This window comes from Columba livia, chromosome 20 (assembly GCF_036013475.1).
Source record: "Columba livia isolate bColLiv1 breed racing homer chromosome 20, bColLiv1.pat.W.v2, whole genome shotgun sequence".
In the NCBI taxonomy this organism is placed as follows: Eukaryota; Metazoa; Chordata; class Aves; order Columbiformes; family Columbidae; genus Columba; species Columba livia.
This window is the reverse complement of record NC_088621.1, coordinates 9,698,144-9,712,487: the sequence shown is the minus strand read 5'-3', so window position 1 is coordinate 9,712,487 and position 14,344 is coordinate 9,698,144. Positions and strand designations below refer to the sequence as shown.

Sequence of the window (14,344 nt, the reverse complement as noted above, 5' to 3'; positions counted from 1 at the left end):
CAGAGGTATATTGAGGTATTGAAACGAGGCTGAAAAAAAACCTGCTTCCTCTGAGTACCATGATGTTCCCAGCAGCTGAGTCTAACCCAGTTCTCTTCCCACAGTTCGACATGCAGAGGATAACATTGGAAGAGCTGAAACACATCCTCTACCACGCCTTCCGGGACCACTTGACGATGAAGGATATCGAGAACATCATTATCAATGAAGAGGAGAGTTTAAATGAAAACTCTGGCAACTGTCAAACAGAGTTTGAAGGTAAGGGAGAAAGTTTCTGGGCGTCTGTACAATTATTCTCTTTCTGCTTCGTCTGTAAAACTCAGTCTGATCTGTGACATGCAATGGGCAAGCACGGAGCTAGCATGGACTTACAGAATCATATAATTGTTTTGGTTGGAAAAGAGCTTTAAGATCATCAAGTCCAAGCACAACCTAACTGTAGCACTGCCCCATGTCCCTGAGAACCTCATCTCTGTCTGTTCAACCCCCCTAAGTCCACCTCTAAACAATGTCCCTGAGAACCTCATGTACGTGCAACATTTCATCTGTTAATCCTGTGTTTGAAGACCATGTTCTTCAAAGCACAGCAATAAGGAGAAAATACTTGGAAGTGCATAGCGATGACACACTTAGAGAGCTCCAGAGCTGCCATTAGGCTCCTTCCATGTGGTCTAAGTAAAGCTGATCCTATTTCAGACAGGGGGATGAACTAGTGGGTCCTTTCTCTGGTGGGAATGGGGCAGAGGGATGTGCAGCCCATGCTGAGGTGGGTGTCTAGGGCAGACTGAATTTCCCTACAGAAATAGCATCACTCTCTCAGCCTAGCGTGGCAAGACTTCATTGGCACTGGGTCCTGCTCTAGCAAGCTGTATCAGGCTCGACCAGTTTTCTCTTGGCTTTCCACAACTAGAAATGGTTTTCTGCTCTGGGATCCCAGGGGACAGCTCATTTTAAGTCACCTTGTGAGAAGGATTTTCTCGGCCAGGGGAAGTCGTGCTGCTCCAAAGCATTGCTGGTTGGAACAACTAAACTGATACAAATAGTTTCAAGTGCAGAAGAGTCCAGGGAGGTACCTACAGAGAATCTCAGGGTTTGTGCACGTCACCTTGGGACAGCTTTCCCACCTACAGCAATGCCACCTCACACAGCCCGTTTGGGGGAAATCCTGGTGCTCTGAGGGGTCAAATAGCCTCTGAAAGGGCACCAGGAATAAAAACTGAAGCGTCTTTAAAACAAAGAAAAGCATAAAAATATTAGTGCAACTCTTAGCCTGGCTAATTAATGGGATTCAAAAGCTATATCTAGCACACTCACTCTTTGCTAAATCCTGCAGAAAAGATGTAGAAGAGCACAGCTGAATTTTAAAAAGCCTGCAGGAGGGAGGCAAGTGGCAAAAACCCTTCAAATCAAGCCAAACATTTTTTATTTTGTTCCTCCTGGAGAGTGACAAGGAGGAAGAGACGCTTGCTTACATGAGCGGAGCTGTTAGTCCCCACTGACCTGCTGATTCAGTGGGGACATGTGCCAGCTGTCACCGCGGCAAGAGCCGTGCAGGCTGCTTCGGTACTCGGGTGAACTATCCCAGGAGCAAAAATAAGGGTCCGAATACCTAAATGCTCAGCATCTCATTTTCGAAGTCCCAGCTTCCAAAAGTACAGCAAGAACAGCTTTTCTCGTGGGATGTTGGCATTGCTGGTGCTAGGCAGAACCTAGAAGCAAAACAGACCCTTTTTTTAGATGTTGTTAGGAATACACACATACACGCACAAATCCACTGGAGAATAAAGATCAACCAAATGCTGTCAACAAAGCTGCAAAGTTTTGCTCCAAGTCCCAGAGGAAGGGGATGGTTCTGGTCCACAGCAGCTCTGACATGAGTGTTTCTCCCAGGAAAGGCAGCTCAGAGCAGGTTGTGTCCCTGCAGCTCTCTGGGCTGGACGTGCCATTGCCTGGATGTCCTATTTGTGCCCCGGTGCTCCCTTTTCCCAAACACTGAGATCCCCACAGGGCTCAAAAGCAGGAATTAAAGGGCCTCATGGCATGGACCAATGGCACTAAGTTTTTGTGAATGTTGGACAGTGTCTCATCCTGGCTTTAAATGGCTGTACAGCAGTGTCTCCATGTATGTCAGCCACCTTTTACTCCTTAATTAGAAGAGTGAAGGAGATGCTCTTGGGGTATAATACCTCGAGCTTATTTTAGGTGTTACCTTGGGATCAGATGAATTGCACCTTAAAAAGCATCTATTTCTTCCAACTGTAAAGGTAGCCTAAAGGGACTAGCTTAGAGGCTCACATCTATATTTAATGTACATTATATCCACCCCATGGAAGTGCTTTTAATTATGGATAGGAATGCAGCCAGGATGAGCCCTGATGGTTTTCACTGAGATTTGGGAATGGCTCCTGAGGGAAGAGACACAGCAGATACTTTGAGTAGAAACTTGCTGGATTGGGGGAGCTCTGCTCACTGTCAACTCACCATCGAAGAAACGCCCCCAAACCCTTTCTCCAGACCCGGGATTCCCTGGCTCAGCCCAGCCAGGAGCTGAACATCGCCACCGGTACAAAGACGGACAAATTTCTGTCATTGTCACGATTCTGCCGTCTTGGCTTCTTGTCATAATAAGGTCTTCACAGCTTTGTAATATTTTTACTATGTCAACACGGACAAGATACCTTATCTCTCCCTCCCACACTTACATGAACACACACACAACCGCACACACGCTTTAAATCAAATATAATATTCATTGTCAAGGACAAGTCCGGGATATTGTTAGTTCGCTCTGAACATGAAAGCCGTTTGCGAGATGTCAGCTCTGGGCTTATATTACAACTTTCCCTCCTACGCATTTCTAGGGGTTTTCGTTTGCCTTATTCTCGATGAAGAGCAAAGTGATGAAAATGTCCAAATCCTCAGTTGAAGCTGCCCACACCAGCCCTGCCAATAAAAAATACAACCCGAAGGAAGACACAGTTATGTCTTTAGCCTTTATTTCAATTTTTATTAATGCTCAGGGCAGGAGAACAAGGCTGAGACCCAAGAAGAGTGTGTGTTTTTATGAGAAGAGACACAAGAAAATGACAACAATTTGCAGTGACATTGTACTAGCAAAAATTTGTAGTACAAAAATCATTTGTTTGGCAGTTCCCTTTATCCAAACGTTTATGACATTGAACTCGTGGCAAACAAGTGCTAGCTGGTTACAGTGACCCGTGCTGTCACATGTATTTAATCCTCAGCCCTGACACTCAAATTAACTGGATGTACGAGAGCTGCTGCATCTCCCCTCCCTGCTCCCCGCAGCAAGCACCAGCAGCATCCATTCCTCAGCTGAGGGCTCGTGAATGAACAACTGACCTCTTAAACCCAAAATAACTCCAGCCAGCCAGAGAAAGCAAATATCACTCACCTTTGGCAGGGCTGTGACAGAAGCTGGTATAAATACACTGTAGCTGTTCATGTTAGCTAGCCTTTTTCTGCAGGCAAGAAGGCTTGCAGCACATACGCTGACCAAAGCCACCATGGGCATTGTGACCATGACCCCGAAATGGGCCGTACCCATTAGCCCCATGTTCTGGTCCTCCTCAGCAGCATGTTCTCTGCATGCTGAGAAGATGAAGGATGACCCAGTCCAATTTGGCTTTTCTTCCTTACATTGGATTGCCTGGGAAGGGCTCTCCATCCTAAGAAGAGGCTGGGGCATCTCCACATGAGCTTCAGGCTCTAGCCAAGTTCAGGAACCAGCTCATGTCCAAACTCCTGCACATCCCACGGGTGTTCAAAACTCCTGCTGGCAGACAAATCCAAACCAGCTTGAGCATCCAGCCCTGAGACAACACCAGCTATGGAAACCAACAGGGAAAGCACAGATGCCACACTCAAGGGATCTCTGGCTTTGGAGAAAGGAGAGAACTGAGGGCCAAAGCTCACCAGTTAGCAGCAAGGGCAAAAGGTTCTTCATGTTTAAGAGGGCAGCACATAGTCTTGTTCGCAGTGAAAAAATAAGTAATTTCAGCTTCTTTGTCTCCCTATGGATTGCAAAGGAGCAGAGGAACTGTAATGCTCGTCTTGCTGGAGCAATTCCTGCTGAGCTCAAACCAATAGCAAGTGGGTCTCTCTGGATCTGTAACATCTCTACATTTCGGCACAGACCTTTTCCCTTTCTTCTGAAGTTATTTCATAGGTTGCTTATTCGATGCACCTTCAGTCAGTAAAAAATAAAAAATAACAATGACTTACCTGGATCCTGCTGCTTTAAAACTGGGGTTTGATGGTCTAACAGAAGATTAAAGAAATTGTTCACCTCAGGAACAGTTCTGTAAGGAGCGCTGAACATTCTTTACTCTCCTCATTTGAACAAGAGAGTTGGCCTGACAAAAACCCTTGGCCAGTCTCCGACTGTTGCTCCCAGTCACCGTCGTCACCACCAGCGCCCCTCACTGAAGGGCGGTGCCGACTGTGATGGCTCCGTCACTGCTTGGGCTGCTGGCTGGGAGCATTTGCAAAGCACAGAAATAATAGAAAAAAATACAGAAAGAAATAAAGCTGTGATTTAACAAGCTTTTCAAAGTTCCAGGGCATCATGCACAGACCCAAGGAACCACAGTATTGATTGTGTGCATTATAAAAGCAAGCGAAGGAACCAAGGAGTAGAGCAGTGCAAGGAGAGCAGGTTATTTAGGAGACCTGCTGTTTGGGGATTTCATTATCTGCACAGAATACACGAGTCCCTCGGGCGCTGGCGGTGCAGTGCTCCCCGGCTCTGAGCAGTCCAGCTCAAAGTGCTGCCTAACGAGGACTCCTGGTGCCTCCGGCACTGGGCTGGTGCTGGGACATGGCGTGGGAGCTGGGATTGGGACACAGACACCACTAAAGCCTGGCCAGAGGAGGTGAGGAGGGATGAAGCAACTGTTCCAAATGCAGCAGCCAATGCTCCCCTCACTCCGTGCATCGATGTTCAAGCCTGGATCAGAACAAGGTTTTTTTCCATATGTTCTAAAAATACTTCCCTGAGTGAGGAGCAGCTGCAGTCCCTGGGTTTGTTCAGCTGGAGCAGAGCAGACTGAGGGCAGAGCTCATGGGCTGCAGGTTCCTCAGCAGGAGCAGGAGGGGCAGGGTGAGCTCTGCTCTGTGACAGTGACAGAGCCCAGGGAACGGCAGAAGATGTTCCAGGGAGGGTCAGTGGGACATGAGGAAAAGGTTCTTCACCCAGAGGTGCTGGACACTGAACAGGCTCCCCAGGGAGGTGTCATGGCCCAACCTGACAGTGTTCAAGAAGAGACTGGACAATGTCCTCAGACACACGGTGTGACCTGTGGGGTGTCCTGTGCAGGGCCAGGAGTTGGACTCCATGATCTTTGTGGGTCCCTTCCAACTCAGGATATTTATGATTCTATGACTTTTCCAAACATGGGCCCTTGGAGCCTTTTCTTGGTCACATTTTAGGTTTATTGTAATTCTGAGCTTCTTGTCAACCTTTTGAAAGTCTCCCATAGTCACAAGTCCATCCCTGAGATAAAAGGGACGGGTACATCCCTGCTCAGGCCAAAACAAGGCCATGAGTTACTGCTCATAGCGTCAGGCTGGAACTATCCATCCTGTGCGTGAGGATCTTCTGGGTCTCTGCGATTATCTTGGGGGATCCTCAAGGTCTTTTCAAACAGATAATTCTTCACAGTACCCAAATACCCAATATTGTTCTGATAGTCATAGGTAGGGAGGCTAAGACAGAGACACAAACTGGCTTTAGCAAGTCACAGCATGAATCCTCGTTGATGAACTTTAAAAAAAATAAAATTAAATAAAATAAATCAAACGCTAAAAATCCCAACTCCGTCTGCATTTTAACTGCCGCAAATTACTCTCACCTCTTTTGACAATTATTCTGCAAGCATTCGTTTGAAAAGGTTCTTAATAAGCCTGATTTTGCTTAGGCACAGAAAACCTAAAGACAGCTTGGAAAAATTACTAACGTACCGTGCATACTCATGGGAACTATCACAGTGTCTTTTCAAGTGCTGTCAGGGAGCACATCTTGAATCTCTGCTCATTCCCAGTTGACCTGGATGAGTCTCAGGGATTCACAGAAGACCAATATTTATGATTAAAGAACTTTAGAGAGAACTTCTTAAAGGGCTTGAAAAAAAAACACAGATAAACCAAAACACAAGTGTTTGAAAGGTTTAAAAGCCAAGCGGAGAGAAAAAGGACTTTGTGGGAGAGGGAACTCTTGGCAGGCACAGGGGATCTCTGAGGGGAAGACTGGAGGGTTATACCAAGGTGCATCAAGAACAGTGAGGCCAGCAGGACAGAGCAGTGACCATCCCTGTGCTGGGCACTGGGGAGGCCAAACCATGAATCCTGGGGTCAGTTTTGGGCCCCTCACACCAAGGAAGCCCTTGAGGTGCTGGAGCGAGTGGAGAGAAGGGAACGGAGCTGGTGAGGGGCTGGAGCACGAGTGTGATGGAGCGGCTGAGGGAGCTGGGGGTTCAGCTGGAGAACAGGAGCTGAGGGGAGACCTTCTGATCTCTGAACTGCCTGAAAGGAGCTTGGAGCCAGGGGGGGTCGGGCTCTGCTCCCCAGGAACAAGCGCCAGGAGCAGAGGAAACGGCCTCAGGTTGCACCAGGGGAGGGTGAGGTTGGATGTGGGGAACAATTTCTTCCCCAAAGGGCTGTGGGGCATTGGAACAGGCTGCCCAGGGCAGTGCTGGAGTCACCATCCCTGGAGGGTTGGACAGACGGACATGAGGTTCTCAGGACATGGGGCAGTGCCAGGGGTGGGTTATGGTTGGACTCAGTTACCTGGAGGGTCTTTTCCAACCAAAATGATTCTGTGATTCTAATAATCAGAGTGAAAGGAGGGTTTCTGAGCTCAGCTGATCCTGGTGGAAAGCAAAAACATTACTTTGACTGAGTATCTCACCTCTCACGTGTCTTCCCCACAGTGCACGCCCAGAAGCAGAACAGACAGACCTGTGTACGGAAGAGCCTTATCTGCGCCTTCGCCATGGCCTTTATTATAAGCGTGATGTTGATCGCGGCCAACCAGATCCTGCGGAGCGGCATGGAGTAGCCTTTTCACCATGACACTGTGACCCAAACTGACCATGCATGCGCATGCCACCGGGTGAGCTTCCCCCGACCCGGCTCTCACACGGCAAAGGGACAGAGGCGGGCAGGCAACGCACCATTCGACAAGGAGCCTGAGGCCAGCAGCGTAACGTGTCTTGTGAATCAACTACATCCTTTTTGGCAGGGACATCAAAGGGCTGTCTTAATGCTTTAAAGGTTTTGTTTCCTAATGCAATAAAAAAAAAACCATACAGGAGTCCCGAATTATTGCTTAAAACAGCAATGGTAACTCGGAAGGAACTTTCATCCAGCAGCCTGTATTGCAGTTTGAGGCGCAGCCTCGTGACTTATTGCAGCGGGGCTGTCTTTTAACCGAGGGGCCCACTGACTATTCTGTGTAGCTCTCCGCTGGGCCCGCATTCCCAGAAGTTGATCGTAGCATTGCCACAAGCAAGTTCTGTTTGTTTTAATTCATGTACTTCAGCGTCACTTTGGTTTTTTTTCCCTTATGACCATGCCTTTGAGTTGACGGCATTAGAGGGGAGCTAGAGAATCCTTGTACAGTATTTTCAGAGTAAAAAAAAGAGGAGAATTTGCCAGCGTCATACAAAACTTCTATTTTTGCTTCATGAACACAAGACTGTGGGGTAGCCATCTTTTTCCAACCATGAACAGGGCTTGAGAAGCACCACCCATCTTCACACATGGGCATTTCTGAGATTTGTGCACAGTCTTCCAAGCGACTCTGCGACCACCAGCGCCAGTTGAAACTCCCTCTATTTGGTCCTGTCTGCATATTCAACATTTGCTTTCCAGCAGTTTTGCCTTTCTCCTGTATCGGTCTTCAGTAACCTTATCTGAGATGAGAATCACGAGGAAAGCTCAGAAAGAGCTTTCCTCCCCTCCCCTTGCCTGTGCAATTCTTATTTATTTCATTTCATATGCCCTGGGGAAACCTCTGTATCAAATACATTCTCATGGGAGAGGGGATATTTTTGCCTACAAGGTTGTGTGTGGTTTTGACCAGCCAGCTGCTCTGGTCCGTCCCAGGGGCCATCCTTCCACCAGTGTCCCATGGGCAGGCTCCAAAGAGGGGATGCTGAAAAGCGGGAGAAGAAGATAGCAACCTAAAGCCTACCACCATATGTTACATAGTGTGTCTGACTTCCAGATCATATAAGTGTTCGTTGTTTTCCCTGGAAGAGATTTTAGTGAGCAGCAAGAAGATGGAGTGATGCAAACTAGAGACACAACACGTCCCACGGAAAGTGCATGGATTGGGCGAGCCTGGAGCTGGGATTACATGGGAAAGCGTTTTTCCTTTTAGACTTTGGATTAACTGTGCACCCGTGTGTCACCCCAGGACAGCTCTGCTTTCCTTGCTCTGGTGGGAATGGAGCCGGCATGGTGGGCGCTCCCAGAGGAGGTCCATGGAGGCACCCAAGTGTTGGAGTTGTGGTGGCTTCATGGTGTTGGCTGAATGAGCTCCAGAAACACCAAGGAACAGCGAGATCTTGCTCCTGTGAATGCAGATGACTGTGTCACGAGAGGGGGCAGGATGGATCCCCAAGGGATTGCAAACCACGAGCTTCCCTCATCCTACACAGCAGCCATCAGCTTAAGCCTGGATCCATCCCAAAGACTCGTTTCAGGTCTTTCTTTGATTACACGTTCGATCAATAACATTTAACCTGTATTTTTTAGTAGCCTAATTTAAAAATTTGCTTCTCATTGTTCTGTCTCCCCTCACCCTTTTAAACTCATGTCACTGCTTTGGATTTTGCCTTTAGGTGTGTGTCTCAGTCACCACCATCATTGCCATTTTCCTGGTCCCCCCTCCATCACCAATGATGACAGACATCTTTTCCAGAGCAGCTGAGTTATTTTTTTTCCTGCCTTTCACAAACACACATTTCTGTATTTCTGTTCTGCTGTGACTAATAGAGGTCAACTGCAAAATGTTGTGCAAAAAATGGTTATATCTCCCAGAAGATGGAGAGTTTTATGTTTGCTGTAGGGCAGCAGCAGACTTCAAACCAACAACAGAAGAATCTTAGGCCAGCTCTGAGCAGGAGATTTGCACGGCTGGGGAGCCAGGGCACGTTCCCAGCACTCCCTGCTCTGGACATTGTAGATAATGAGCTTTGAGGTCATTTTAAGGAAACACATAGACCAAGCCTTTCTCCATGTTCTTCTCACCCATCTAATCCCAGGCAGACTCCAGTGATATCAGCTGCCCTACAGACATGCAGATCTTTTGCATTCCTGTAAGCTCTCTGGAAAGCTCCAGAATTTTTACACGCATGCTCCATAAAACCCTTTGTAAATACAGTCATTTTTCAGTACAATTCTTCACCTTGAAGCTCCATTTGTAAAACCAAACCTATAATTAATATATCAGTAAAAGCCATAGCCTGGAATCAGTAGAGTTCATTGCAAAACTCCCCACTGATTTTACTGGGTACAGGATTTGGGGGGTTTGCTTTTTCTGTAGGGAACCCAATTTACTCATTCTGAATCAATGTCATGTCTTGCCAGAGGTCTCAGCAGCCTTTTTCCATCTAAAGGCATCTTGAAGAGCCCTACTTTAATTAGTCAGGCTCTTCTGGTATTAACAGCTGGTGGCGATGCAGGATGGATCAGGCCAAGCCATTTCATCCTTTCCTCTCCGCACAACCTTTCTACTGACACCTTCCCATCCTTCCAAGCCAGAAGTGTTGGACCCATGTCTCTTACCTACCTCCCTGGCTCCATTTATGTAAGATCCATTTATCTTCCTTTCTTTTTTTCTGTTCTACACAAGAAGAAAAAAAAAAGGAGGAGGGAGGGGTGCTTTTTGTTGCTTTTAAAGATGGTAGGTAAAAATAGAGCAGTAAAATTTTCATTGGAACCTGATGGCAAAAGCTTAGGGGGAAGAAAGTAGAAGAATCAAAGAAATAAAAATTTTAAAAACCCACTTCCCATTCTTTAAGGAAAAAGATATATATTTAAGTGCTAATTAACATACTTTAAAAAATACCCAGACTGCAGCAGTGCTAGGTAGAGCTGTCAGAAAAAGCACTAAACTTATTCTCTTGCCAGTTACATGAGAATTTAAGTGTCTTTTCAGCGCTGCAATTCTGTATGAAAAGGATATTGCCATGGCAACCCTCGCTGTTCGTGACATGTGTGCCACTGTGTCGGAGTGACAAGCAGCGATTGCCACCGCGCTCCCAGCCAAACCAAGATGGACAAGCAGCTCCCGGCAGCCCGGGACAGCGTTTCAGCTCGTTGATTAGCAGATTATTAGTAAATCGTGAGCACCCCAAAGATAATTTTGTTGTCTTAGCCACAGAAAAATGTGTGCAATTAAACAGATTGACAGGCAGGGATGGCTTTGAGATGTATATGATTCTTTCAGCTTGAGAGAGGCTTTAGTTTGGTTTGGGAGCAAGTGAAATCAATGTGGTGTAAGCACTGCTCAGCACAGGCTGTCCTGTGCTTGTCAAGGACACTTTGGGCAGGTCCTCCATATAGGGATCGATCTCTGATGGGAAGGATTTGGGTTACTGCTCCTGCAAGGCAGCCGGCCGCATCACTGATAACCGTTGTCTTTAACCATTGACTTTGACTTGAACTGTTGACTTTGACTTGAAGCGTTGACTTTGACTTTGAAGGAATATCCTGATTTTCTGCTCCGGGAGAAGCCAACAGAAAGAATGGCAGGCACATTGCACGCTGAAATACTTTGGAGGCCATGGAGAAATGAATTCCAGCAAATGCTACTGAAGGGATATTGCTTAGCTGTCAAGTCCAAAGCCATACCATAAGGTCAGCCATGAAGAAAACCACAGCTGAGGAGTTCCCAGGCAGGACAAGAGCATCATGGTGGTGGCAGTGGCCTTGGGGACCAGGCTCCTGCCCATGACAGGCTCTGTCACCGAAGGACTTCACTGGGGCCACTTCCGCCACTGAGAAGTATTTTCTAATCAAAAGCAATACCAACAATAATTTAAAGAATTAGACAGGGTGGGCAACTGGGAAAACTTGGCTTTGCTAGGGAGTATTTGGTCCTCATGCTGTTGGAGGTCATATAGGATAAAAGAGAGGTAACAAAGTAATTCTTTTTCACGTTTGATGGTTACCTACAAATGTTCCAGTTACTGTTATCAGCCCCCTGTCCTGGTGAAGGTGCTCACAGACCCCCAGGACAAGGGTCACCTGGGAGCACAAGGGTGGAGACCCATTCCCTGCTCCCCGGTGAGCCAGAGCTGAGTCTTTAGTTATCATCTGGTGATGTGAAGAGGTCTTATACCAACTATTCCATGGTTACTGGGAGCTCACATGTTGGATATGGTGCACTGGTAGGGCTGGGTGTTGGTTGCTTTGCAAGGCAGAATTCCAGCAACTTTGTAAAAGAAGAGATATGTACATATATACCCATCTTTTTAAGATGGGGCCAAGTAAATGGGGTTTTTTTTTGGTCTTTCTCCCATAAGAAATGGGATAGCAAGCAAGCAAATCAAGGAAAGGTAGAGAGCATTCCCAAGGATGCTACTCTGGATGGCTGAAGTCTGTTTGACAGACCTGGATGAGCAAAATACCTACTGGCAAACACTTTTTTCCACGGAAAGCACAGGAATGTTCTTTCACAAACAAAGATGCTGCAGAAGACCGAAACATCTCCTGGGGCACTTGGAGGGCTGCGGTGACCACGGGAGGTCCAGCGCTGGCTCTGCTGGAGGTGACGCGCTGCTTGGCGAGCTGCCCGGGCCACAGAGACTCAGCTTTGTCCACAAATGCGAAGGGCTGTCACCGCACAAAAGAGAGAGGTGCACAGTCCCGAGTCAGACTTAAATCTGCGAGGAGAGAAGCAGTAGGAGGAATACATTAAGATCACTAAGAATGAAGTTCACCATTTTATCCACACGTGTAATAAGTTATTTAGTTTCTGCTTTATGGATGACTATTTGAAAGAAGAAAAGCCAACTCTTCTAAAATGAGAATCTGATGAAGTATCTTTTTTTTCTTGGCTCTGAATCATGCTTACATTCCACAGATGAAGACATACGTAACTTGCTGGTTTTCAATCTATTCTTTTACTGTGCTGTGTTCTGACAGTGCAATTACATTTCCTTGGCATCACTTAAAACCTGTTTCTTTCCCAAGAATTTAATATAGAAAAAGAAAAGGCTCACAACATTTTCATTTCTATATATTGTGGGTTGTTATCAGGACTGGATCTCAGTTTTCTCCAGTTCAAGTAGGACATTTTAGGCAGCTCTGGAAACTGTAGAATCTTTACCAAGAGCAAGATGTACAGAAAATCTGACAACAACATTTTAATTGGGAGAGTACTCCACTCCTACCTCTCCATTGCAAAAGTCTGAAAAACTGCCCCAATTTGGCATCTTTGCTAGGAAAGAATTTCAGCCCCAGAAGCAAGGGAATAGGGAAAAGGAGAAAAAGGAAATTCTCTGGATCTAAAGATCGGTACTTGACTGTTTGATGTTGAAAATGCCTTTGAGTTCTTTTGTTTTCTGTCAAGACAGACCAAAATAGTTTGTAGCCTTGAAGAGCATTACTACATGAAATTGCCATTTTCCACCCAATTACTGTCTACAGCTGCCCATGGCCAGGCTTTGCCAGCATCAGGAACAAGCAGCTTCAAACACTGTTGGTTTTACAGTGCTTTAGGTGAGATCCCTGCAAAAACTTCCCTTTATCAGCTGCTCTTGTGTCTTCATCAGCCACCAAGTAGACATTTGACTGTCCCATTTGAAGCTGTTGAGCTACCGCTCTGGTCTTGCCAACACTTGGGCATGTCTTGTCTCTTTTGTGACCAGTCCCACTAAACCCAGACCATAAAGCCGATGTGTTTGCAGCATCAGGCCCCTGGGGATTGATTTGACATCGGTCCTCAAATACATCTTTCTGCATTCATCTTGCACCAGCCCAAGGAGGATATTACATTCGCAACCATCTCTTTCAGAGGAGCCAAAGCTATTTAGAGCTTCACGCACCAGCTCTTGTTGTCTCACATTTTAATTGGGGATGGGGTTAGAAGAGAGATTAAGTTCCTCGTGGACTCCGGGGTAAATCAGAAGTAACTCGTTAGAGTTAATTAGCTTAAACTGGAATAAGCCCAGAATCCAGCCTTTTGCCATTTAATCCATATGAGGATCTAGGTAGTCAATGCCTCCAGATTCATCTCTAGGCAGTTCTTCACTAATACATGCATCTCCTTTTTTGCTTTTTGTCATTATTTCATCCCTCTCTGTTTTCAAGCCATTTACTGTTCATTGCTAAACTGACCATTTTTTGCTCGTTAACAACAGACATGGCATTTTAATTAAAGAAAACAACTCACAAAGTCAGTGCATAATGGTTAACAAAAAAAAAAAAAAAAAAAACAACTTTGTATAAAATACTGTAAATATTAATATAAATTAACTTGGCATGCAACCTAAATAAATCCTGTGTTATTGCAAGTTACCCAAGTGTATAAAGACATGTATAAAGGAAAACCGAATGCCATATGTATCGGCTGTTTCCTCTAACCAAACACTACTGTAAATATATAATCTGTATAAAAAGATTTTAATTTTACCATTATTTATGCAATAGAAATAAAGGTTTTTTTTCTTTTGATGAGGGATGAAGTTTCTTTTTTTCCTCATTTCGAAGCACTGATATTTATTCATGCCCAAGTACAAGAGCAAAAGCTAGATTTGCATAAAATATTAGAACAGAGAGCCTTTCTTCCTTCTGAGGGATACATGAACATTTGGGGGTTTTATTTTGCTTTGAAAATAGATTTACATATTTTAAAGCCTGTTACTACAGAAAGAGCTCCTGGCTTAATAGATGCCTTGGCTGTTCAGAGCTGGGATCAAGGTTTCGAGAGCAACACAGATGCGCGGGACTCATTACCATGCCAAAGAGAAGCATTTGAACTTCTCTTCTGGCAGTGGAAGCCAAAGCCACAACTGGTGGGTTTGGTGGGCACCAAAAACAGGTCTCAAAGAGAAAGTTCTGACCATGCCATGTGCTCTTTTATGCTTAAAAACTCAGCTCCCTTTATTGTACATCACCCAGCAAGGCAGAGCCTGTTGTTGCCCTGAGCTCAGCTGGGCTTGGGTCCAGGGTGTTGCTACCGGGAAAAGGACATTGACCACAGATTTTAATCCCGTGTCTTCTCCTGCCAAGGATCTGAACCAAGAGAGCTGCTCTGTAAGGCCAAACTACACTCATGTCCTGAAGAGCAGCTGCTCCCATAGCAAATCCA

The 14,344-nt window shown here is 45.9% G+C and overlaps 1 protein-coding gene across 6 annotated transcripts in view; it reads left to right on the top strand.

Annotated features, from left to right (window-relative positions):
- CALN1 (calneuron 1) overlaps window positions 1-13,707 on the top strand; it is a 160,908-nt gene extending 147,201 nt beyond the window's left edge. For all 6 annotated transcript variants that reach the window (XM_065037210.1, XM_065037211.1, XM_065037209.1 and 3 more), the window contains 2 exons: window positions 105-258; window positions 6,951-13,707. In XM_065037210.1, coding sequence (XP_064893282.1) covers window positions 105-258; window positions 6,951-7,078 — 282 coding nt within the window. In that variant the 3' untranslated portion in view covers window positions 7,079-13,707. The remainder of the gene's footprint in view (window positions 1-104; window positions 259-6,950) is intronic.
- The last annotated feature ends 637 nt before the right edge of the window (window positions 13,708-14,344 follow it).